Raw genomic sequence first — 25,326 nt, forward strand, 5'->3', positions numbered from 1 at the left:
ATCTACAACATATTCAGCAAATGAACATTATCTTCCCAACAAAAAGTTTATTTTTATTAACAGGAAGAAATTGGACTCTTTGGGAACAAGCTAGCAAGTAGAGGAATACGAATCTTTATAGTTTATTATCAGAAATCAGGCTAATGTTGACTATAAATAAATTCCACAGTCAACTATATTATCATCAAAATTCTAGTACTACTCAAGCAACCTAGATGTTAAAAACAAAGAATTCCCATGTTTTAGTATTGTTGTTTCAAGTTCCTTCTCTATTAAACCTTTCAAAAGAGTTTTTAAAAAGGAAACAAACATAACTGAGATTTGTGTCAGGCTTTAAATCAGTCTAATACATGGAGCTGAGTGGCACAGCCACAGAGCTTGAGGGCCCTAGTGGTTCTACAGTCTAGACTTTTGAGTGTCCTTAGAGAAATACATTAACTTCTCTGCATCTCAGTTTCTTCATCTTTAAAAACAAAAGGACAAGTGATATGAAAATTCTATACATGGCAAATATTCCATGGTTAAACAATTCTAGAGCAGTAAAATCATGATATGAGTCAGAACTATAGCTGACAGATTAGCTATATAATTAGACCCAGAATACTATTAAGAATGGATTGGCATTAAGCAGACAATGACTGTTACTTAAATTCAGAAGCAGATGCAGATGCATGGTTTGGAAACTACAGGCCACAGTTCGTTGCTACAAACCCTGCTTTCTTCTGGGCCACTCCTGGCTGAGACAGTCTACCAGTCTGGCATTTAAAGTGCTCCAGGAATCTGGAATGGCTTCTCCTGCCATTCCAATTTAAACTACTAACCTTCTTGAGCCTATACAAAAACCAGTTTACTTGTTAACTTCTAAACACTTGTATTTCCTCAACTTTGTATTTTCACTCAGCCTCAAATTTGTATTTCACTCCACCTGCCAGAAATGCTTTTTCTTTCTCCTCTTTGCCCGAAAACTAACACAGATTGAATCTGATCTTATTTTGTTAGAACAGTCCCAGAATTCCCTGTGCAAAAAAAGATTTCTCCTTATACTGAATTACAGCCATCATCTATACAATTAATTTAACAAGTATATAATGCTTTGTGATATCTACAGTTAGCATTATTGAACTTCTCACTCTTTTATGCTTGTCTGCTAACTAAACTGAAAACACCTGTCTTTTTCTTTTGTTTCTCCCACAGTACCTTGTAGACAGCAGGATTTTAACTACCCTTAATTCTACAACACAATAGAGCATAAGCAAAATTCTCAACCGTCTACTGAAATCCAAGACGGCAAGTTAGCACAAAAAATAATGGTTCAATTTAGAGTTGACCTGGCATGAATACTGTAAGTCTTTACATTAATAAGAATAGCTTAAGGCCAGGCATGGTGGCTCATGCCTGTAATCCCAGCACTTTGGGAGGCCAAGGCAGGCTGACCACCTGAGGTCAGGGGTTCAAGACTAGCATGGCCAACATGGTGAAACCCCGTCTCTGCTAAAAATGCAAAAATTAGCCAGGCATCGCGGTGTATGCCTGTAATCCCATCTACTCAGAAGGCTGAGACAGAATCACTTGAACCCAGGAGGCAGAGACTGCAGTGAGCTGAGATTGTGCCACTGCACTCCAGCCTGGGCAACAGAGCGAGACTCGGTCTCAAAAAAAAAAAAAAAAAGAATAGCTTAGCATACCAGTGATGGGGCAGGGGTTTCTATCAATTCTACCTGTTTACATGAGAAGCTGTGGAAAAAAAGTCATAAAAGAAACGCTCTCAGGAGAACTCCTTCCATCCAAAGACGGAAGAAAACTGAGAGCATTATACGCTTTTTTTTTTTTTGAGACAGAGTTTAGCTCTTGTTGCCCTGGCCGGAGTGCAATGGTGCGATCTTGGTTGCAACCTCCACCTCCCAAGTTCAAGCGATTCTCCTGCCTCAGCCTCCTGAGTAGCTGAGATTACAGGCATGCGCCACCATGCCCGGGTGATTTTGTATTTTTAGTAGAGGTGGCCTTTCACCATGTTGGATCGGCTGTTCTCGAACTCCTGACCTTAGGTGATCTGCCTGCCTCTGCCTCCCAAAGTGCTAGGATTACAGGCGTGAGCCACTGCACCTGGTATAAGCTATTGTTATAGTAAGAAAGGGATGTTCCAAATCATATATGCAACATTCACTATACCAGTTAGTTCAAATTCTTAATATTGAATTAAGTGTTCAAGAACTGTTTAGTTCTTGAATAAATAAGTGATCAATTCTCAACTATATGTTTTCAATGTATAAAAGGAAAAGAACAAGAAACACAAAGAAATAGGTAAAGAACAATGCTGGAGGACTGAAGTTAGATCTCTTATTCCAGGTATGTTATGCTAAAATAACTACTCACCTTGGAACTGAATCTACAGAGGATGAAGATGGGACCTTGGAAACTTGACAGTTTGCTGCAGCGGCCAGCTTTAAGGCAGATGATGGAACAGCACTTAAAGTCCTAGGTATATGTCGTGCATTTATTGGGGCAATAGAGTTTACAGTGGCAACTGATGAAGGTACAGTTAATCGAATGTTGTTCCCAATCAGAACCTGAGTTGTTGCAGAATTGGCAGCAGTTACTTGATGACTCAGTGCACTGTGGGAACTTGAAGTCTGTGTAATATTTGAAGGCTGTAACAAAGCTGAACCTGCCGTTGATGGACTTGTATGTACAAGTGCTGTTGGTGTAGTACTACTGAGGTGTAAGCCCTTGTATACTCCTAGAGAGAAAAAGAAAGAAACATCTAAACAATGTACAACTTTGCTGTTTATATTATAGATATATGTTATAAATATAACCCAAACAATTTAAATGTCTTTATTCTTACCTGAGGCTGGAAGGACGCCATTCACCCCGATTCCAAGCACCACATCATCCTTCATCTTGAATCCCATCAGTTGTTCTGATGTCACCAAAGCAGAAGCAGCAAACTGTGCACTAGCAGAATCCAAAGTCTTAGAAACAAAACCCTAAAAAGAAAATACAAAAGAAATCTAATCAGTATCACTTAGTATCAAATCAATATCAAAACTACACATGCATACCAAAATCAGTTTGAATATAAGTAAAAATGGCAAACCACTGAAATCTTTCTTTTTTAGTACCTTGAGATGCAACAGTAATTATATCTCTTTTGATAGTCATATATTTGATAAGTGAAAAGTAATCTAAGTTATAAATTTTGCTTCATATGTGACAATATGTAATATGTATAAGTCAATTACCAAAATAAGCCTTCTATAATGTGGAAACAGCAAACCTCCAACACAAAATGTTGGACAAGAAATATGCTAGTAAACATTTCAGTGATTTGCAAATCCATATAATGAATAAATGAATATGTAAACTTCCTTCACCTAACTTATACACACACACACATGTATACACACACAATGAAAGGCACCTTTGGGATAAGATAACTATCCCTTTAGAAATGGAAGTAACAAAATATCACATAATTTAACCTAGAAATCGATAGGCCCCTCAACTTTTTAAAAATATATTTTTCCTGCAAGATGCATAGAGACTCAAACCTCAGCCTTTATGCCCTACATGTGTTTAACTGGCAAACGTTCATCATGCTTTAGGTTTAAAAGTTATCTCTTTCAAGAGTTGGAGAGGTTATTTTTGCATAATTTTAAAAGCCTTAATAATAATTAACATGCCCAAGAGAATGAACTGGGTGGGGTTATATATTCAAGAGGTACATTAATGGACTACAGGTCAGACGGGAAGACAGTATCTTCATCTCATTTAACTAAGTGCTTTAGTTTTACTTTTTAAAATAGGGAGCAGAGGCAACAGCTTCCATACTCACCTGTAGTGTTCTTTCTAAACCCTGTATATTCAGGCGAAAGCCACTTTTCTGCTGGTTAGATGCAAGGTTCTATGACAACAGTTGGTAATTAGAGATGAACTCTGGTGGGAAACAATGAGGGATAATCATAAGACAGACAAATCCCTCACCTGTGATGTGTTGGTGGAGGAATTACTATTTGCTTGCTGTTGCTGAATTTGTGCAAGCTGCTGTTTCTGCATGAGTGCCAGTTGCTGTTGATGTTGCTGGTATTGTTCGGCTGTAAATGCTGAACATAAAATAAAGAAACACTTTATAAAAATGCCCAGCTGTCATGTATGTCTTACAGTACTAAAACAAAAATTCTGCATTAAATCTGTGCAAAATTGAAGCATCTGACAAAGGATCATGATCCTGCTAAAGATCACTTCCAAATGAAAATTTCTGCGTTTCTGCTACCACATTTAACAAGAGTGGCATGAATTTAAAGAAAAAAAAAATTAAACTTCCTGAATTAAACACAGGAAAGAGAACTGCTCACTTCCTAAATTTCAACACCACTATTTTTTTTTTAAGCTGTGACACTTGTTCTACACAGTGTAGAAAGGTAATATCAGCTTTTAAAATCCACAGATTTGGAATTCAACTTTGCACTGAGCTTGAGAGAATATCTGATAATTACCATTTGGTTTCTATTTAATCCATATCTTGCCAAGGCATTCAGATGATCCCTAATGGCTCTGTGTATATATACTAATAGTTCTACATATTTTCTAATTGTAGTCATTAAAAAATTTTCCTCTATATGAAAGATTACAGTTGTTGGTTGGTTTATTGCTTTTTTTTTAAAGAACTCATCCTTTAACAGGAAGAAAAGAGGCTCTAATGTTAAGGTTAATTAATTTTCCCCACCCAATTAACCCACCTGGAAAAAATCCAGTCAATAAGAACGGAGTTGTTTATGTTGATTTACTGTACAGAATGATGTCTGAGGAAAGACACTGTGTTATGCTACTTATGTTTGTCTATGGAGAGCTCAGTTCTAAAAAAAACAAACAAAAAAATGTTCATTTATTACCCCCCCAAAAAAGTGTGTGCAGTTTTTAAAAAGGAAACCTTTTTCTCTTTTTTGCCAATTAAAAAAAAAAAAGCACATACAATCACAATACCTCTGATTTTAAAGGCGTCTTTAAGAAGCCTGTGATGTTTGTTTGAGTAAGAATTATTTTAAAACAAAAAAAGGTTTATCATGCATCCCTGGCTACCAGGGAATCTATAAATCATGCACATTTCCTCAATCTAAAGTTTAATGTTTTCAAAATACTGTCACCTAATTTGTTGTTTAACTTCAGTTTGATAATTTAGTTAGAATATCACTTCAAGTTTTATACTTTTCACTTATATAACTCATGAAGAATCTTTCTTTATCCTCCAGGATATACTTTCTGCCTGGTACAACTAGAAAATTAGGTTAGGTACAAATTCTGCCATATTTTGAATGGGTCAGAAAACTGTGAAATAATATTCAAGAAAACCTAATAAGTTATTAGTATCTACACAGGTTCTTATACTTGAGTTGAACTAAGTTCTTGGGCTACAAGGGCAAAAAATGTTGGAAATTGGTTTTCTTATTTTCTGTGTGTGTTAAAATCTGTTTAGTTGATATCTGCCCTTTGATGAGCTCCTTTTCCTACTATGTCCATAAGTCACAAATCTGCAATCTATAGAAAAGATTTTTATTGATAATAGAATGCTCCCTAAATATTGACATAAAAATAACTGTCAACATGATCATTTCCATATAAACAGAAATGTGTTGTACCAAAACTTGAAGAAAATCTAAAAAAAAGTCAATGCTGCCCTCAAATAATTTGTTAATATTTCTCATGTTTAAAAAAAATCCACGAAAATTATTTAAATGTAAGAATCCTTGACTCACTAGATACTTTTGCCAATATATTTGTGAGATTTACAGTTTAATTTCCTAAGTTTGAATGTGTTGCCTAAGGCTTGGCTTTTCTAGTAGGGAATGCTCAGTAAATTTAAAAGCAAACAAACCATTTTTGGAAGGTCAGGTCATCACATATATAGAAAAACAATAATTCAGCATTCACTGAATGTCTGTGTATTAAAGTCCATATATATGAAAGAAAGTATTCTTTTGTAGAACTTTGCTGGCGTGTGTGTTTAATTAAACATTTATCAATAACTAATTAGAAATCAATGTGAATAAAGTCCAAATATTTTTGCCTTATTTAACATCTTAATCCTGAGTCTTTGAAGATCTTGTGAATTTCACTTCTTAACAACTGTTAACTTCTTCCTAATACAGACTTGGAAATAAAAATGCAATCAAGGCCAGGCGCGGTGGCTCACGCCTGTAATCCCAACACTTTGGGAGGCCGAGGTGGGTGGATCACGAGGTCAGGAGTTCGAGACCAGCCTGGGCAAGATGGTGAAACCCTGTCTCTATTAAAAATGCAAAAGTTGGCTGGGTGCGGTGGCTCACGCCTGTAATCCCAGCACTCTGGGAGGCCGAGGTGGGCAGATCATTAGGTCAGGAGATTGAGACCATCCTGGCTAACACGGTGAAACCCCATCTCTACCCAAAAAAAATACAAAAAAAAATTAGCCGGGCGTGGCGGCACGTGCCTGTAGTCCCAGCTAGTTGGGAGGCTGAGGTGGGAGAATGGCGTGAACCCGGGAGGCGAAGCTTGCAGTGAGCCGAGATCGCGTCACTGCACTCCAGCCTGGGTGACAGAGCAAGACTCCTTCTAAAAAAAAAAAAGGAAAAAGCAAAAATTAGCTGGGTGTGGTAGTCCCAGCTACTCAGGGGGCTGAGGCAGGAGAATCGCTTGAACCCGGGAGGTGGAGGTTGCAGTTAGCTGATATCACACCATTGCACTCTAACCTGGGTGACAGAGTGAGACTCCGTCTCATAAAAAAAAAAAAAAATGCAATCAACATTTTAGATTACTATGTTAGCCTATTTGTTAGATATTGCTGTCTTCTACAGAGTCTAGTTATGAAATTTTTCCTGGACGCTTTTGGCAAATAGTCTAGGAGAAATGCACAGAGCAACCCTTAAGCTGTAAGTGGTGGTAATAATAACTATGGTCTAGGGGCCAAAAGACCTTGACATTCTTAGTCCTCAGCTCTATCATAATTAGCTGAGTATTCCTGAGAAAGTAAATCTTTTGGGACTCTGTGTCTTCATCTAAAATGAGAAAGACAGGCTGGGCACAGTGGCATACGCCTGTAATCCCAGCACTTTGTGATGCCGAGGCAGGTTGATCACCAGAGGTCAGGAATTTGAGACCACCCTGACCAACATGGTGAAACCCCGTCTCCAACAAAAATACAAAAACTTAGCCAGGCGTGGTGGCACAAGCCTGTAATCCTAGCTACTCGGGAGGCTGAGGCACGAGAATTGCTCGAACCCAGGAGGCAGAGGTTGCAGTGAGCCGAGACCGCACCACTGCACTCTGGCCTGGGCCACAGAGCAAGACTTCATCTTAAAAATAAATACATAAATAAATAAAATGAGAATGAGATTAAATTAGGTGATCATTAAGGTCCTCTTCAGCTATGAGATGCTAAGGTTTTATATTTCTTCTGAGAAATAAAGTTCAATTCCTAAAGAAGGTCCCCGTGTGAATGAGTAGAAAAACCTGTACCAAGGTAGTAAATATGGGCAAAAGAAATCTGAACCTCAGGTCATGATACCATTATAACCTGAAAGTCTAACCAAATGCTAAATGGAAATAAGACAAAAATGACCACGCTCACCCTCTCTAAATGTCTATGAATGGATTGAGATATCAAGGTAGAACATTTTTAGGTTGTATGTCTACTTCCTGATATGGTATGAGAATCAAGTTTGTAATTCCCACAAAGGTGGACACGATGGTTGCTGTTGACAGATGACCAAACCTACAGTCAGAATCCTTTCACAAAACCAAAAAATTTTGAGGTCAGGAAGGACTCTTAAGAGATTTAGGATTTCTTCCTACAACCTCATCTAGAGATGAAGAAACTTCTGAGGTCACACATATGTAACAGTGGAAGGAAAAGAGAACCCCAAAGCAATGAGATTTTAAATTGAAAAATAGACAAAAATTATTGGATTTAATATTTACAAGAAATCTAACTTCTGATGTACCAACAATATGAATCAAGTGCTTAAAAAGCCCGCACACATAGAGCACCTGACAAACAAGGGTCTATGCAAGGAGAATCCTATGTGTGGGACAGGATTAAAAGCTCCAAATATTTAACCAGGAACGGGACTAGGAAAGGAAGCATGATAGGACTTCAACTGGGTGAAGGCCATTATGATGCTGGAGGGGGAGCAAACTCACTCGGTATGCTTCCATGAGCAAACCAGGGACCTGCAGGTTTTAATTTAAGAAGGCAGTTTTTGGTTCAATACATAGACAAACTTTCTAACCAAGATCCTCAAATAACTCAATCTAGAAAGTTGTTGAATTTAGCTTCACTAGAAATACTTAGGCAGAAGTAGAAACTACCTTTGTTTTGGTAGCTTCTAAGTAACCAATTCTCTTGGGCAGAAATTTTTTTTTTTTGAGACAGGGTCTCACTCTGTTGCCTAAGCTGGAGTGCAGTGGTGTGATCTGGGCTCACTGCAGCCTTGACCTCCTTGGGCTCAACTGATCCTCCCACCTCAGCCTCCCAAGTAGCTCTAGCTCGGACTACAGGCGAGCATCACTTGCCTGGCTAATTTTTGTATTTTTTTGTAGAGATGGGTGTTTCACCATGTTGCTCAGGCTGGTCTTGAACTCCTTAGGCTCAAGCAATCCACCTGCTTTGGCCTCCCAAAGTGCTGGGATTACAGGCGTGAGCCACTGCGCCCGGCCTAAGACTCTCTGAGTCCATTTGTACTACAGGGAAGCCATGGTATGGTACACCAGCAGCTGGAACAGCCTATAGTTCAGACTGCTGCTCTGTGCACTGCACTCTTATAGCTAAAGGTGATCAACTGAGATGATCAAAGGAGTGCAGCTGAGGGGAAAGTGATGGGTGCTAAGGAAACATTCAGCCGTGAAAGATGGAGTTTAGATTACCAATGTACACTTTTTTTTTTTGAGAGGGAGTCTCGCTCTGTTGCCCAGGCCTCCCGGGTTCAAGCGATTCTCCTGCCTCAGCCTCTCAAGTAGCTGGGATTACAGGCGTGTGCCACCACACCAGGCTAATTTTTGTATTTTTAGTAGAGACGGAGTTTTCGCCATGTTTGCCAGGCTGGTCTTGAACTCCTGCCCTCAGGTGATCCACCTGCCTTGGCCTCCCAAAGTGCTGGGATTACAGGCGTGAACCACAGCACCTAGCCCCTCAAAATGTATACACTTTGTTTTTAATAACAAAACCAAAAGTAACCCCAAATGCCTAAAGACCCTGAATTAGAAATTTCTTTTAGTACACAGGCCAAACATTATTTTAATACAAAACAAAAGGTAAAATGATTCTTCAGGTAGTTATTAAAGTATGATCTCCTAATTAGTGAGATTGAGTTGACAGGGTTCACGAGCCTTATCAGCCATCTAGAAATCTAATTTGAAAACCAAAGTTTGTTTTAATTCATTTGTTGGCAAACTATGACCAGACCCGACCTCATCTGGCCGTGAATGACTGAACATGAGATTATTTGCAGTCAAATATTCCTCTTAGTGTGAATATTCTTGCACTTTATTATATGACTATAGAACTATTAATGTATTTTACTACAGGTGCTACTCCAGACTCTGCTACAGATGTTATATAATAATCCACCTTCTATAGTAAAAAAAATTCTGAGGCTGGGCGCAGTGGCTCACGCCTGTAATCCCAGCATTTTGGGAGGCTGAGGCAGGCGGATCACAAGGTCAGGAGTTCGAGACCAGCCTGGCCAATATGGTGAAACCCCGTCTCTACTAAAAAATACAAAAATTAGCCAGGCGTGGTGGCACGCACCTGTAGTCCCAGCTACTCGGGAGGCTGAGGTGGGAGAATCGCTGAACCCGGTAGGCGGAGGTTGCAGTGAGCCAAGATCGTGCTACTGCACTCCAGCCTGGGCGACAGAGTGAGACTCTGTCTTAAAAAAAAAAAAAAAAAAGAAAGAAAAAAACTTATGAATTTTGGAACACATTTGAATAAAGTCAAGGTCCTGCAAATTCACAAAATCTAACAAAATATTCAGTGCTCAAATATAGAGTTCCTTTTCCACAGTAAGATTAAGATGTTATGTTGCAAACTAAATTGCACTAAGTTACAGATATTAAGACTTGGAACATATCATTCTAACCATATATCTCTTATTCATTTATAAAAATAAACCAAATCTTTACTGCAGATATGAGAGCTTAGAAAAATAATTCAGAATGCTGGTGAAATTTTACTGGAAATTAGGAATTCACATATTGAACACAGAATTGTAGCTTAAAAATCACTTTGTTTCCAGTCTTTCTGAATTATATAAGGACTCTTACATAAGAGTCCTTATGCAAATGCATAGTCAGTCACTGAACACTCAACTTCCCAAGGTGCTTTTGTATTAAAAAAAAAAAAAAAACTGTATTTGGAAACTGTCCAAAATCACCTATTAACTGAAGATTATTAAAAATATACAATTTATCCTTAAGTACTAAAACCTAGCCCCCAAAATTCCATATACACATACGGTCTTTCCCAGTTCCTTACCACTGTGTTATCCTGCTGCATGGTATCCAGAGGACCAAGCACTCAACACACCTAACGCACACAATACTCAGGTATTAGGAAGCCTGATACCGGACTGCTCAGGCTACACAAATATGCAAAATAGTCAAGAGTGGGAAGGAAAGTAAAAAAGATTCTGAGTAGTTGAAACAGACTATAAAATCAGCATATTAAAGCTCATGCACTTTACTAAAATGCACTTCTATTATCTTCATTTAGAATTTCCTATTTAACTTAGCCTCCCAGCACTTTGGGAGGCTAAGGCAGGCGGATCACTTGAGGTCAGGAGTTCAAAGACCAGCTTGGCCAACATGGTGAAACCCCGTCTCTACTAATACAAAAATTAGCTGGGTGTGGTGGTGCGCACCTGTAATCCCAGCTACTTGGGAGGCTGAGGCATGAGAATCACTTGAAGCCAGCAGGCAGAGGTTGCAGTGAGTGAGATCACGCCATGGCACTCCAGCCTGGGAGAGAGAGTGAAACTGTATCTCAAAAAAAAGGCCAGGCACGGTGGCTCACACCTGTAATCCCAGCATACTGGGAGGCCGAAACGGGTGGATCACAGGGTCAGGAGTTCAAGACCAGCCTGGCCAAGATGGTGAAACCCCGTCTCTACTAAAAATACAAAAATTAGCCAGGCATGGTGGGCGGGTGCCTGTAATCCTAGCTACTCGGGAGACTGAGGCAGAGAACTGCTTGAACCGGGGAGGTGGAGGTTGCAGTGAGCTGAGATCATGCCACTGCACTCCAGCCTGGGAGACAGAGGTCTCAAAAACAAGACAAACATAAAAACAATGATTGAATAATCAGAAATGGCTATATTATAACTCGCATATTTGGCTTAAGTAGCAGGAAAGCTTATCAGCTGACTTGTATTTTACACAATAGTTAACTTCCAAACTCATAAACAACTTGGGCATCTCTAATATGAACGTCTGAAATCTGAAATGCTCCAAGAACCAAAACTTTTTCTGCATTGACCTGATACTACAAGTGGAAAATTCTACACCTGGCCTCATGTGATGGGGCCATAGTCAAAATGCAGTCAATACTTTGTTTCATGCATAATTTTTATTATTTATTTATTTTGAGACAGAGTCTTGCCCTGTCACCCAGGCTGGAGTGCAGTGGCGTGATGTTGGCTCACTGCAACGTCTGCCTCCTGGGTTCAAGTGGTTTTCCTGCCTCAGCCTCCCGAGTAGCTGGAATTACAGGCACCCACCACCACGTCTGGCTAATTTTTGTATTTTTAATAGAAACATGTTTTGCCATGTTGGCCAGGCTGGTCTTGAACTCCTGACCTGAGGTGATCTCAGGCGATCTGCCTGCCTCGGCCTCCCAAAGTGCTGGGATTACAGGCATGACCCACTGTGCCTGGCCTGACTCTTCTGTTTTAATAAGCCCAACACTGCCAGTTTTTCTGCTGGCATCAGACTACATCAGAGTTTCTTTGGTTAAGTGCCAAAGGAAGTAGTCTCGTTTGTATGTGGGGGCCATGCTGTATGAAAATTAAAAATTATCTTTAAAATCACAATTACTACTGAATGAAGTAAGATGCTTAACCTATGAATAAAGTGGCAATGCGGGCACTCACACCGTAAGAGGACCAACACATTCAACTTCCCCTACTCCAGGCTCACTCTGGGGAATATATTCTTTCAGTAAATTGTATTTAGAATTCTGTATAACATTTGAGCTGCTACATTTTCTCTTTTTTTTTTTTTTTTTTTTTTTTGAGATGGAGTCTCACTCTGTCGCCCAGGCTGGAATGCAATGGCACAATCTCGGCTCACCGCAACCTCTGACTCCCAGGTTCAAGCCATTCTCCCTGTCTCAGCTTCCTGAGTAGCTGGGATTACAGGCGCCTGCCATCATGCCCAGCGAATTTTTGTATTTTTTAGTAGAGACCAGGTTTCGCCATATTAGCCAGGCTAGTGTGGAACTCCTGACCTCAGGTGATCTGCCTGCCTCGGCCTCCCAAAGTACTGGGATTACAGGCATGAGCCACCACACTTGGCCTGAATTTTGTTTTTTTTTTTCTTCAGGGGCCTGGAGTTGGATTAAGTGAAATGCACTTATGATATGGGTGCATTGTAATATATTTTATAGAGTATGCAGAGAAAATCTTTAGGTCTCTGGAATATTCACAAATATAAATGAACAGTGTTACCCTACAGTAGTCTGTAGGTATCTATCCTCTAAGTATTAGAAGATCTAGCAAAATTTAAGGAGAAATTGAAAATAATTAAGACAACAGGAAAAAAAATAGATAAACTCATTTTTAAAAAGTAGTATTGAGGCTGGGTGCAGTGGCTCACCCCTGTAACCCTAGCACTTTGGGAGGCCAAGGCAGGAGGATCACTTGAGGCCAGGAGTTCAAGACTAGCCTGGGCAACATAGAGAGACCCTGTCTCTTACAAAAAATTAGCCAGTCATGGTGGCATACGCCTGCATCCTAGCTACCCAGGAGGCTGAGGTTGGGGGATCACTGAGCCTGGGAAGTTGAGGCTGCAGTGAGCCATGACTGTGCCACTGTACTCCAGTCTGGGTGACAGAGATTGATTCTGTCTTAAATAAATAAATAAATAGTTGTATCGCATATATGGAGGAAAGAAATGATAAAGAAGAAAAATTACAAGGTTACTAATGATTTCTTTTCAGCTAAGCTTTTGGTAATGCTCATCTTTTAATGTTCTTTGGCAAACAGAAATCAAACAATTTTTACAACTGTTATTAATATGCCTAAAGCAGTATAGCAAAACATTTTTCATAAAAAAAGAGCATTATAAAATCCTTAAATATTTAGGATAGTTATACACTTCAACTTCTCTATTTAAGGGGTGGAGAAGATGGAGATTGATGGAACATGCCTATTTTCTGAGAAGTCTCAAAGAATTTTTACAGCTTAGAAAGCTTAATTATCAGGGTAACCTATGACAGGTTTATACTGTTAAAACCTCTACACTAACACTATATGTAAGTCTTTATTGAAAAGTTCTTTATTTTGATTCTTAAGACTATAAAAGTAGAGAGAAACTGGCTTTCGGTGATAAAGACAGTAACATTAATGGGATTATAAATAAGCTGTTAGGCCCTAAAATAGCTTTATCTTCCAGTTGATTTCTGAATTGTGATTATTTTTCTCATGAGCTGAAAGACTTCCATTTCATAGAAGTACAGCTGACCCTTGAATAACATGGGTTTGAACTGCCTGGGTCTACTTATTTGTAAATTATTTTCTGCCTCTGTCACCTCTCAGATGACAAGACCAACCCCTCCTCCCCCTCAATGTGAAGATGACAAGGATAAAGACCTTTATGATGATCCACTTACACTTAATGATTAGTAAATGTATTTTCTCTCCTTTATGAATTTCTTTTTTTTTTGAAACAGGGTTTTGCTTTGCTGTGAAGGCTGGAATGCAGTGGCATGATCTTGGCTCACTGCAGCCTTGACCTTCTGGGCTCCTACCACCTCAGTCTCCTGAGTAGCTGAGACTACAGGCGCTCACCACCACACCCAGCGAATTTTTGCATTTTTTGTAGAGATGGGGTTTCACCATGTTGTCCAGGCTGGTCTTGAACTCCTGGGCTCAGGCAATCTGCCCACTTTAGCTTCCCAAAGTGCTGGGATTACAGGCATGAGCCACCATGCCTGGCTCTATAAATTTCTTAATAACATGTTCTTTTCCCTAGCTTATTTTAAGAATGAAGTACAGAATACATATAACATACAAAACATGTATGTTTGGACTGTTTATGTTAATGGACTAACGGACTGTTTATGTTATTGGTAATTCTGGTCAGGAGCAGGCTATTAGTCAAGTTTTTGGGGAGTCAAAAGTTATACATGAATTTTGGACTGCAATTGGGGGGTGCCCCTAACCCTCATGTTGTTCAGGGGTCAACTGTACTTTTTTTTAACCACCAAGTAAATTAGTTTACAGAACATTTTCTGGAGGTCTTTAAGAATCAGAGCAAATGTTCATTTTTATGAAGCAACTTAACTATAACCCTACAGGGTGAATTAGGGGAACGATAAATATCTTCATAGTCCTCAGATTACCTTTACAAAAATCAGTAGTAACATAATTCAATGGTGAATTTCTACAATATATAGGCTTCAAATAACACAAACTTATGCTTTAAAACAGACAGCTAAGATTATAGGAATATTTTAAATAAACAGCATTTATTTTAGACACATTTCAAATAGAAGCCACAATAATCAAATAGATATTATCTGAAAACGTTTAAAAAATATTAACCCTTTAAATGTTCTTCTCTGAAAAATTAGTTTATCTTTAACAAATTATTCTGAATTATTGTGTCAACATATAAGGTTATGCATATATATTCACTTGCTGGTCTCTATGTTAAAGCAAACTAGGTAAAGACTAGAGAAATATCTGAACATAAAATGGTTAACAATTTACGGCCCATTTTCTTCTCATATTATTGAAAAATATGATAAATCTTGTGGTTCACGGACTATATCCAGGAAACAAATGTCACATATTAAATAGAAATAAACCATCTTTGTATGCAGGTAGGTTTAAATGAAGACACACACATACAAACTCCTATAGCAACAGGATTCAAATAAATACTTAGACCAAGAATTTTTTTTAACTGTTTAAGAGAAAAGGACTTTAAGCCATAAATGTAACAGACCACATAGTCAAACAAATGGCAAATGGTTGGACCTGACATTTCTATAGAAACGTACATCATAACAGTCAACATACCAAAGTGTGCTGAACCACTGCTACTTTTACTTTGCGTAGAGGTACTGCATGTCTGGGTCCCAGGTTGTGCTGTTCCTGTTCGGTTTATACTCCTATATAATTTTCTACAGGAGAGTTCATCATTGTCACTGTCATGTAGGGATGGTGTCCGAGGCCTAAAATGCCGCCATCTACATGATTTGATATTGACTAGTATCTGACTGAGGTCTTTAGAGAAAGATTTGTCCGAGGTATTTGTTTCTGAGGTATTGGCAAACTGATTGACTGGAGAATGTTGTGGTGAGGAAAGCATTTCCAAATCCAGATGGTGAAACACACTGTCATAGTCTGAATGAGCTCTGTCCAGTAAGACCCTATTAAAAAATCAGACAAGAAACAGTTATTTAAAATAGCTATTCAAAGATTATATATTAAAGCTTTTTCTTTTTACCCCCAACTGCCAAAAGGCCAACTCATACTGAATATTTACAAGCTTTAAAGTTGATTATTTTAGTATTTGGTTCTTATAGGCTACAACCTCAATTTCTAATAAAAGTTCTTTTAACAAATTGTTTTTCAACTAAAGATTTTCACTTCCATTACAAAGCACCAAAATGAATGCTTTATAAAATGTTGCGAACACATTTATTCTATATTTAAGCAAAAACTTCATTCCTTTGGGAGGGAAAGGGAGAAGAGAGAAGAAAAGCAACAAGAAACATAGTATACCATTAACATTTCTTATAGACAAAATATTTGAGATCCACTACTCTAGAGGATATATTCTTGTGTTATTGATTGATTGATTGATTGATTGAGATGGAGTTTTACTCTGTCACCCAGACTGGAGTGCAATGGTGCGATCTTGGCTCACTGCAACCTCCGCCCCAGGGTTCAAGTGATTCTCCTGCCTCAGCCTCCCGAGTAGCTAAGATTACAGGCGCCTGCCACCATGCCCAGCTAATTTTTGTGTTTTTAGTGGAGACAGTGTTTCCCCATGTTGGCCAGGCTGGTCTCAAACTCCTGACCTCAAGTGATCCACCCACCTTGGCCTCCCAAAGTGCTGGGATTACAGGTGTGAGCCACCATGCCTGGCCTCTTATGTTACTTATATAAACATTATAAATGGCTCCAAGTCACAATAATAACATTGATTAATGTTAGTAATAGAATAAAATATAGCTAACGTAGAGAATTTTCACTGCTCCTGATGTCAGCAGTGATGGAAAAAAAACGGACTAAATAAAATGTATTTTAGTGCCTAGATAATTCTTAACCAATGTTTAAATAATAAAAAAAAAACCCTCTGCAATTAAGAGTTGAAGATGAAAAAAAATATGTATAAGCCATTAGTTTATCATAAATATACACTTGGGTTTCTTCCTGAAAAAGCACCTTGATACTATTATTTGCTTTCCCTTTTAATTTTCCCCGCACATTATACATTAACGTCTCTCCATTCCTTGAGTTTATGTGTTTTGCTATTTGTTTCCTGTCCCCATACAAACAACTCGCATAAAGGCATTTAGAGTATGAAGGAAGGAATTCTACAAGGTTTAAACAAAGGAAGAACAATTAGATCCTGACAAACTGGGATGTCAAGATCAGGTTATGCATGGATCCTTTTCATTGTCAGGTTAAACCCATTATACTAGCCAGTGTGAAACAACTTTTTTGCAGTTTCTTTAACTTAATACACTGTGTGCAATCAGGAGTTACACTTGTCTTCGTCTGTTGCCCTTTCTCACAATTCTACCCCTTGATAATTTATCTGAGGTTTTCCACCTTGGGGAGAAAAGCAGGTCCACTAGGGACCCAATAGAGTTGTCAAAAACTATGGACGTGTAAGAACCAGGTAGCACAGCAACAAAAATATTTTAGTCAACAAATCAGTTAAGAATAGCAAATAGGAACTAATGAGTTGTTCAGAGGGATTACCTGACTTTAAAAGTTAGATTCAATCACTAATGCCTAAAATATCCTTCTGCTAGGAATACAGAAATACCTTACCTTCCACCGCGCCCAACCCGTCTTCGTGCAAATCCAATACACCTTTGGGGTACGGTGAGAGTAGTTAAGCAGTATCTATATCGCACATCCCCTAATCCTCCATCTTTAGGACTAGTCCAAGGCCAGTTGCCAGTTTGGTCTAAGTGAGGCTTAAAAAAAAAATCCAAATTATTTAATTTTGTCAGTTAAAGGTAAATAGTTTGTTATTTACAAAGACACTCTGAAACTTACAGCATAGTACTGACAGCCTGCTTTCCTACGGAAAGCAAAAGGACCATCAGGATCATTGTCTTCCTCAGCTTCCGAAGAGCCAGACAAAACCTTTAAATGAAATAAAGAAAGTAGGTCAGATACGTGACTTCCTACATCCCTTCTCAATGTTCACAGAGAATTGTATTTGTACCTGGGAGAGAGGTTCTTCGTCTGAGCTGGGAAAGTCATACTGATTCAGATCTTTAGCATTGAAGACTGGCAGTGCAGCAGGACTCGTCTGTTGGGGAGTAGCAGCGGCAGACGATGGTAAGACTTTGGGCTTCTTTTCATATTTCCGTTTCGGTCGGATAAGATCGGCTTTATCTTGCTGCAACAAAGACATGAATTAATTATACACCAGAAACCATGTTCAACAAATTTGCAGTTTTGGAGGAAATTTTAAAAAGAAGTTTATTGCTATAATGAGGGCATTCATATTCATAAGAGACACAAGACTCTATGTTTGGCCATCTTATAGTGTAAAGTCTAGAGAAGTTGGCCTCCATGAAAGCATAAATTTGTCCTACAATCTAAACATAATCACACAAATGATTCTGTTTCAATTAAAAGGAGAGAACAGAAGTTCTCCAACTTCTGAAGTCTTACAACTGCAATTAGTGTATTTACTGCTGGCTCCTCCCATTTTCTTAATTTTCTATGAAAATTCTAGAAGATAATTTTTTTTTTAAAGGGGATGTCTAATCCTTATTCTCAACAAATAATAAATATAGGACAAATAATAATGAAAATGTCTTCGTATACACAGAAAGCAAACTACAGAAAACTGTTAACATAGTAGAAAACAAAGCCATAATGCTGAGTGAGGGGTTATACAAATAAAGAGTAGTAAGGATTTGTGGGCTGAACAATGTAAGCTTTCTGAAATGGTGACTTTTGAACAGTTTTAAAGGATAAAGATATGAAATCATTAAATAGGGGAAATGCAGGATAAAATATACAGGCAACAGTAACTGAGCTGATGGAACACAGCATGTTCGAAACATGTATTGCAGATGATGGCAAAGGTTGGGAGAAGTATGAATTTGATATGTAGGCAATAGGTAAGGTAAAGTAGTGGCAAAAATTGTATTTGTTGGAAAGAAAAAGATCACGGCAAGTACCACGGTTATGTAAATATGCTAAATATTCATGTTACATTTTATGTAGTTTATGACATTATGGTTTTTTGGGAAAACTACGGTTTTTCCAAACCATAAGGCATCTCTCCACAATTTCTACTGTTGTATTCGACAAGATAATGAAATCAAAAGCTGGCCATGGCAATGCAAAACATTATTTAAAAGCTAACAACAGCTGTCAGCTAGGGCAGTGCTTGAGGTCTACATTATTATCTATTACTTTTTTCTTTTTTTTTTTTTTTGAGATGGAGTCTTGTTCTGTCACTTAGGCTGGAGTACAGTGGTGCGGTATCAGCACACTGCAATCTCCGCCTCCCAGGTTCAAGTGATTCTCCTGCCTCAGCCTCCCAAGTACCTACTAATTCAAAGCCTTATGCTATGCTTAGGTGCTATTACTACCCATTTACAGCAATTTGCGCTCGCTAATTTTTTGTATTTTTAGTAGAGATGGGGTTTCGCCATGTTGGCCAGGCTGGTTTCAAACTCTTGACCTCAAGTGACCTGCCTGCCTCTACCTCCCAAAGTGTTGGGATTATAGGCGTGAGCTGCTGCACCCGGCCTAAAGTAACTTTCAAGCATGAGTGGCATATATAGAGGAAAGCAAATAATAGGATAATTAATCTTAAAATATGATAACTGAAGGATAACACTAAAGTAGTCCACAAAATCATATAGGGCTCAGATGGGGGGGGGGACCACATTAAAATAGTTAAGAGTGGGAGGCTGGGTGGGGTGGCTCATGCCTGTAATCCCAGCACTTTGGGAGGCCAAGGCGGTAGGATCATGAGGTCAGGAGATTGAGACCATCCTGGCTAACATGGTGAAACCCTGTCTGTACTAAAAATACAAAAAATTAGCCAGGTGTGGTGGCATGCGCCTGTAGTCCCAGCTATTTGGGAGGCTGAGGCAGGAGAATCGCTTGAACCCAGGAGGCGGAGGTTGCAGTGAGCCAAGATTGCACCACTGCACTCCAGCCTGGGTGACAGAGCGAGACTCTGCCTTAAAAAAAAAAGTAACAGTGGGAACAATCCCATTAAACTTTAAAGATACATTTAGAACTAATATATTACAAATGCAGGACATAAAATTTAAATAAATGCAAAATTTAAATAAAAACTTACATGAGTAAACTAAAACAGTATTTTGGGGCACAGCTCTAACTTTCCAGATCATTGAAGAGAATAACGAGAATAACTCTACTCTCCCTCCCACCCTCCCCTACGTTTTTTAAAAATCAAAATGTCCATGTTAACAAAGTGGGAAAAAAAAAAGTCCATGTTTTTTCACAAAATGGTCTGGTCCCTGGCACTGCTTTAAATAACTCCCCGCCTCCCCCTGCAAAAAAAGTCCAGGCTGGGGAAATCATCATTCATTCTAACTCGTGTGGCAGGTTGTACCTTCAGGCTTGAAGGTCTGTTTACCACAAAAAAAAAAAAAAAAAAAAACCTGAGTGAGCATGATATTAAATGATGCAGGGGAGATAAAACTGATGGCAAATTTGCCCATTCCTCAAATTAAACTGGTATGGTAGATGCAAAGTTTCATGAAATTTTTTTTTTTTTTTTTTTTTTTTTTTTTAGACGGAGTCTCGCACTGTAGCCCAAGCTGGAGTGCAGTGGCGCGATCTCGGCTCACTGCAAGCTCCGCCTCCCGGGTTCACGCCATTCTCCTGCCTCAGCCTCTGAAGCAGCTGGGACTACAGGCGCCCACCACCACGCCCGGCTAATTTTTTTGTATTTTTAGTAGAACCAGGGTTTCACCGTGTTAGCCAGGATGGTCTCGATCTCCTGACCTTGTGATCCGCCCGCCTAGGCTTCCCAGAGAGCTAGGATTACAGGCGTGAACCATCGTGCCCGGCCATGAAAAATTTCATACAAAAAATGCATAAAGTACTTTTTCCTCAGATGTACACTTTCCAAGAAAGTGCCACTTAATTAACGGCTCTCCTTTATTTACCTCAGTTTTCCTTCACTAATTTTATTTCCTCTCACAAATTTTATTCTTCACAAATTGTGACTTAGTTAAGTACTAATTTGTCAAATATTTCCATTTTTAAATCATTATATTACTATTAAGATATCAAAATTCCCTCTTATACACTATTGTGTCCACAAAAGACAGAAAAACTCATTTGAGGCTGGGTGCAGTGGCTCACGCCTATAATCCCAGCACTTTGGGAGGCCTAGACGGGCGGATCACCTGAGGTCAGGAGTTTTGAGACCAGCCTGGCCAACATGGCAAAACCCCACCTCTACTAAAAATACAAAAATTAGCCCAGCGTGGTGGCGCGTGCTACCTGTAGTCCCAGCTACTCGGGGAGGCGAGGCAGGAGAATCGCTTAAACTCGGGAGGTGGAGGTTGCAGTGTGCTGAGATCCGGCCACTGCACTCCAGCCTGGGTGACAGAGCAAGGCTCCGTCTCAAAAAAAAAAAAAAAAAAAAAAAGAAAGAAAGAAAGAAAAACTCATCTGATCAGGGAGGATTTCATGTCTTTCTCCCTAACTCTCCATATTTTGTATGAATTATTTCAATACTTCATAATCCTACAACTTGTAAAAGGAATATTTTTCCTTTTATCAGATATAGTAACAAAAGCTTCCCTTTAAAAGGAAGAGAAACAAAAATAAAATTTTAATTATAGACTTCTGCTTTTCTTCATATTATGGCACAATCATTGCAGTATACATTAAGGTGGGGTTTATATGTATTTTTCTTTTTTTATCTTTTTTTTTTGAGATGGAGTCTTGCTGTGTCACCCAGGCTGGAGTGCAATGGTGTGATCTTGGCTCACTGCAACCTCCACCTCCTGGATTCAATTAATTCTCCTGTCTCAGCCTCCCTAGTAGCTGGGATTGCAGGCGCATGCCACCATACCTGGCTAATTTTTTTGTATTTTTAGTAGAGACGGGGTTTCACCATGTTGGTCAGGCTGGTCCCGAACTCCTGACCTCAGGTGATCCACCCACCTCCGTGTCCCGAAGTGCTGGGATTACAGGCGTGAGCCACTGTGCCCGGCCTATATGTATTTTTCTTTTTAACTTTCATTCTAATGATAAAATACCATCCTATTATTAGATACTATTATCACAAAAACATTAATCACCTTATTAACTTTGAACTCCTTCACATCCATTGCTTCCTGGTGTTTAAATTGACTGCTATTAGTAATAGGGATGATGGGGATGGCATAAGTAGGTTTCATTGGCTGTCTCTGTGCCATAACCTCAGACATGATCTCTCCATTGTAGTCGCCCAAATTATACCTAAAATTATACAAATGAAAGTTTAAAATTATATATATTTAAGGAATACAATGTGATGTTTTGATATACATTTATACTGTGAAATAATTACCACAATCAAGCTAATTAACATATCCATCACCTCACATAATTACCTTGTGTGTATATGTGGTGAGATTACTTAAGATCTACTCTTAGCAAATTTCAAGTATATAATACATTGTTATTAACCATGCTGTACATTAGGTCTCCAGAACGTATTCATTTCATAACTGTAAGTTTGTACCCTTTGATCAACATATAAAATATATAATTTTTATTTGTCAATTATACCTAAATAAAGCAGGAAAAAGAAGAAAATTTTGGAAAGTTAGTTTTATAAGTATTTATCTTTATAACCATTAATAACTAGCTGACCGAGATATAATTATAAACACCAATTACATTTAAGGCAAGATTGTAGTTAAACTTTGACTATTCAATTTCTCTTAAAGATTACATAATTCCTTTTGTTTCTTCCTTTTACTTTTTTGGCTTATAGCTTTATCATGGCATATAAATAGAGGACTGTTGGGAAAAAATCAAAAGCTGGAATTTTAACGTAGCAATTTTGGTGAAACATTTGGTGAAGAAGTTGAAAGTAATGCCTAAAATGGTGCTAAGGATCTTTCTGCTAATTAGAATTGCCTGGGCTTTAAAACTAATTTTTCTAAAAGTAATCACAAGAAATTTAAAAGTGGTTTTCTTTGGGGATAGGGACTAGAAATAGGGCAGAGGTTTTTTTTAAGTTTTCATTGTGTACCTTGCCAAATGCTTGAGTGGTAAGATATATGGGCCTTTCTCCCTCTTTCTTTACCCTTTTCTACTTAACAATCCAGTGTTTTAAATTTTATATGCATTAAAAAAGAAGCAGTACTATCAATTAACTCAAGTCCTACATGCAACTCAAGGACCAAAAAAGACCACTTTGAAATGGAAATACTTGGTATGTTTTAACTTAAGTGAATCCAGTCACTTTTAAAGAAAATAGAGGAAAACATGTAAAAGTATAAAAAGTATCATACCACATATATGAAGTCTCTATTATTAAAAAAAGATATTTCTGTAATTAGATTATTGCATAGGAAATAAATTAACTCAATATACAAAATGTTAATGGCACTATACTTCCTCTAACATTATTAAAATATACATTACCTCTTTTCCATAATTTCCAGTGTTAAGTGCAATAGCTCTCTTTTACTTTTTTCTCTTCTTTTTATCATCTCTAGAATAGTAACAGCTCGACTTAGATCTCTTCGCAGCTTAAGCATTTTTTCGTAAGAGGCTTCATCATTTTTGCGATTCTGCAAATGTGAAGTTGCTTGTTTAATGTTAGTAAGTATTTCTAACTAGTGGTATAGTTATTGATCCATAAAATTTATACATTTGAAAGGTTAAATTAGAATTTAAAGACAATAAAAGGGAGCACAGATCACCAGGAAATCAATTTTGTATTGATTTTTAAATGGATTAACATTAAAATATAACATTAATAGCTGCATAATAAATCTTAAGTTCAAGTATTTTTCTTATAATTGGAAAGTCATATTTGAATATAAATTAAATCACAGTATTGAGACAGTCATAACTATAAATAATTTTTATTATATAATTATCAAAAAAATTCTTCAAATTCACTTACTTTTCGAGTCTGCATTTTTTCAGTACGCCTTCTAAAAGCCACATAAGGATCATTTGTGCTGGAACCATCTCGCTTCTCTTGTTTTACTGATGGAATAAGAGATGGCCCTCGACAGTTTTTTCTCTTTTTAATCCAATATTCATAAACTTCTCTAATTAGTTCATCATCTTCTTTTAGCAGTAGTTTGGCTTCCTGCAGACTGACTGGCTAAATGTAAAACCATTATGTCATTTTCATACAACACACATACAAGGTTCATAAGTATTTACTTCTAAATTTAAAGGACAATAATCAATATTACATTATTAACAAATGGGAAACTTGAGGAGTACATTATGCCTGTCAGTCACTGAACTAGGGTGCTTTATATACATTATTTCATCTTTACGACAATCCCAGGGCAACCGAGGCACAGAAAAATTTAAACATATTGCTCAAGATTACACAGGTTACTGATAAGCAGAGATGAGATTTGAATTCATACTTTTTAACTCTAAAGCCTGCCTGATTACCCCGAACCTGCAATCTCACACTCTTTCCATACAATACAGTTCTTTACATAGAATATGTATATACTTGTTATATACAAATGAAGTTGTACCTGCTGACCACTGCCTTTTTCTAGGCGGTCAATCATCTCCTCAAATTGCAATGGGCAGATGTCCATTTTCTTTTTCAGTTTATTCACAAATACTTCATCTTCAGAATCCAAATCATAATCAGGCTGTTCAGCATCCAAACTAAAAGCTGACAGAAGGAACCATATGCAATCATTTACTGTGTGAATTCACCAACAAAAACTCCACAGATGTCTGCATAAAAACAAGACCTACACTTTCTAAAGAAATAAGAAAGAATTCTTGGATTTTGTTTTCAAAGTCACGAACAATCTAAGCTTAGATTTGTCTTACACACTTAAAGTTAAAGAAGGGAGATTATCTTTACTATGAATATACATATAAGTAATAAAAGACAACGGATGTGACACCCTCCAACCACTCCTAAAAGCAAATACACTAGAAGCCTATTAAGAACATAAAGCGATCATTAAAACTTATTTGGTTGAACCATGTGAAGTGCCATTTTTATAGCTCAAAAATCATCACATAGGCAATTTTTATAATATAAAAGGAGAAGGCCTTTAAGATTTTTTTCTATAATATTTAAGTCCTATTTTGTAGATTATTCAACTACTTTACCAAAAGCTAAGGGAGTGGTCTTTAAAGTTGAAGTGTTAGAAGCCACTACCAATAACAGTACAGGTTGAGAATCCCTCATCCAAAATGCTTGGGACCAGAAGTGTTTTGGATTTTGGAATATTTGAATACGTATAATGAGATTTCTTGAGGGTGGGACCCAAGTCTAAACACAAAATTCATTTTTTTCACATATACCTTATATGCATAGCCTGATGGTGATTTTATGTAATATTTTAAATAATTTTGTGCGTGAAGTTTTGACTGCGACCCATCATCACATGAGGGCAGGTGTATAATTTTCCACTTGTGGAATCACACTGGTGCTCAAAAATTTCGAACTGTGGAGCATTTCAGATTTTGAGTTTTCAGCAGCTGTCACTCAGTGAGTATGTTCCTGCCTAGGAAGTTTGTTTCTCTACGGGAACACTGTCATGCTGATGGAAATGGGAGGATCTTAGATCTGCTGGCAAGAACCGCTGCTACTATCAAATGTTGTTTAATTACTTACCAAAATTAAGCTAGGTTGATATGAATATAAGCAAAATATTAA

The 25,326-nt window shown here is 37.9% G+C and overlaps 1 protein-coding gene across 4 annotated transcripts in view; it reads right to left on the minus strand.

Annotated features, from left to right (window-relative positions):
- Window positions 1-25,326, minus strand: part of EPC1 (enhancer of polycomb homolog 1) — a 110,135-nt gene that overhangs the window by 1,409 nt on the left and 83,400 nt on the right. For 2 of the 4 annotated variants that reach the window (XM_016962942.4, XM_016962940.4), the window contains exons 3-14: window positions 24,179-24,324; window positions 23,578-23,784; window positions 23,091-23,239; window positions 21,755-21,914; window positions 17,665-17,841; window positions 17,493-17,582; window positions 17,262-17,410; window positions 15,273-15,625; window positions 3,985-4,103; window positions 3,836-3,904; window positions 2,846-2,987; window positions 2,374-2,737 (exon numbers count right to left, since the gene is read on the minus strand). In XM_016962942.4, the coding sequence (XP_016818431.1) occupies window positions 2,374-2,737; window positions 2,846-2,987; window positions 3,836-3,904; window positions 3,985-4,103; window positions 15,273-15,625; window positions 17,262-17,410; window positions 17,493-17,582; window positions 17,665-17,841; window positions 21,755-21,914; window positions 23,091-23,239; window positions 23,578-23,784; window positions 24,179-24,324 (2,125 nt within the window). The remainder of the gene's footprint in view (window positions 1-2,373; window positions 2,738-2,845; window positions 2,988-3,835; window positions 3,905-3,984; window positions 4,104-15,272; window positions 15,626-17,261; window positions 17,411-17,492; window positions 17,583-17,664; window positions 17,842-21,754; window positions 21,915-23,090; window positions 23,240-23,577; window positions 23,785-24,178; window positions 24,325-25,326) is intronic. The other 2 variants (XM_016962943.4, XM_016962941.4) reach the window with 1 other exon arrangement.

This window comes from Pan troglodytes, chromosome 8 (genome assembly GCF_028858775.2).
Source record: "Pan troglodytes isolate AG18354 chromosome 8, NHGRI_mPanTro3-v2.0_pri, whole genome shotgun sequence".
Classification (NCBI taxonomy): domain Eukaryota; kingdom Metazoa; phylum Chordata; class Mammalia; order Primates; family Hominidae; genus Pan; species Pan troglodytes.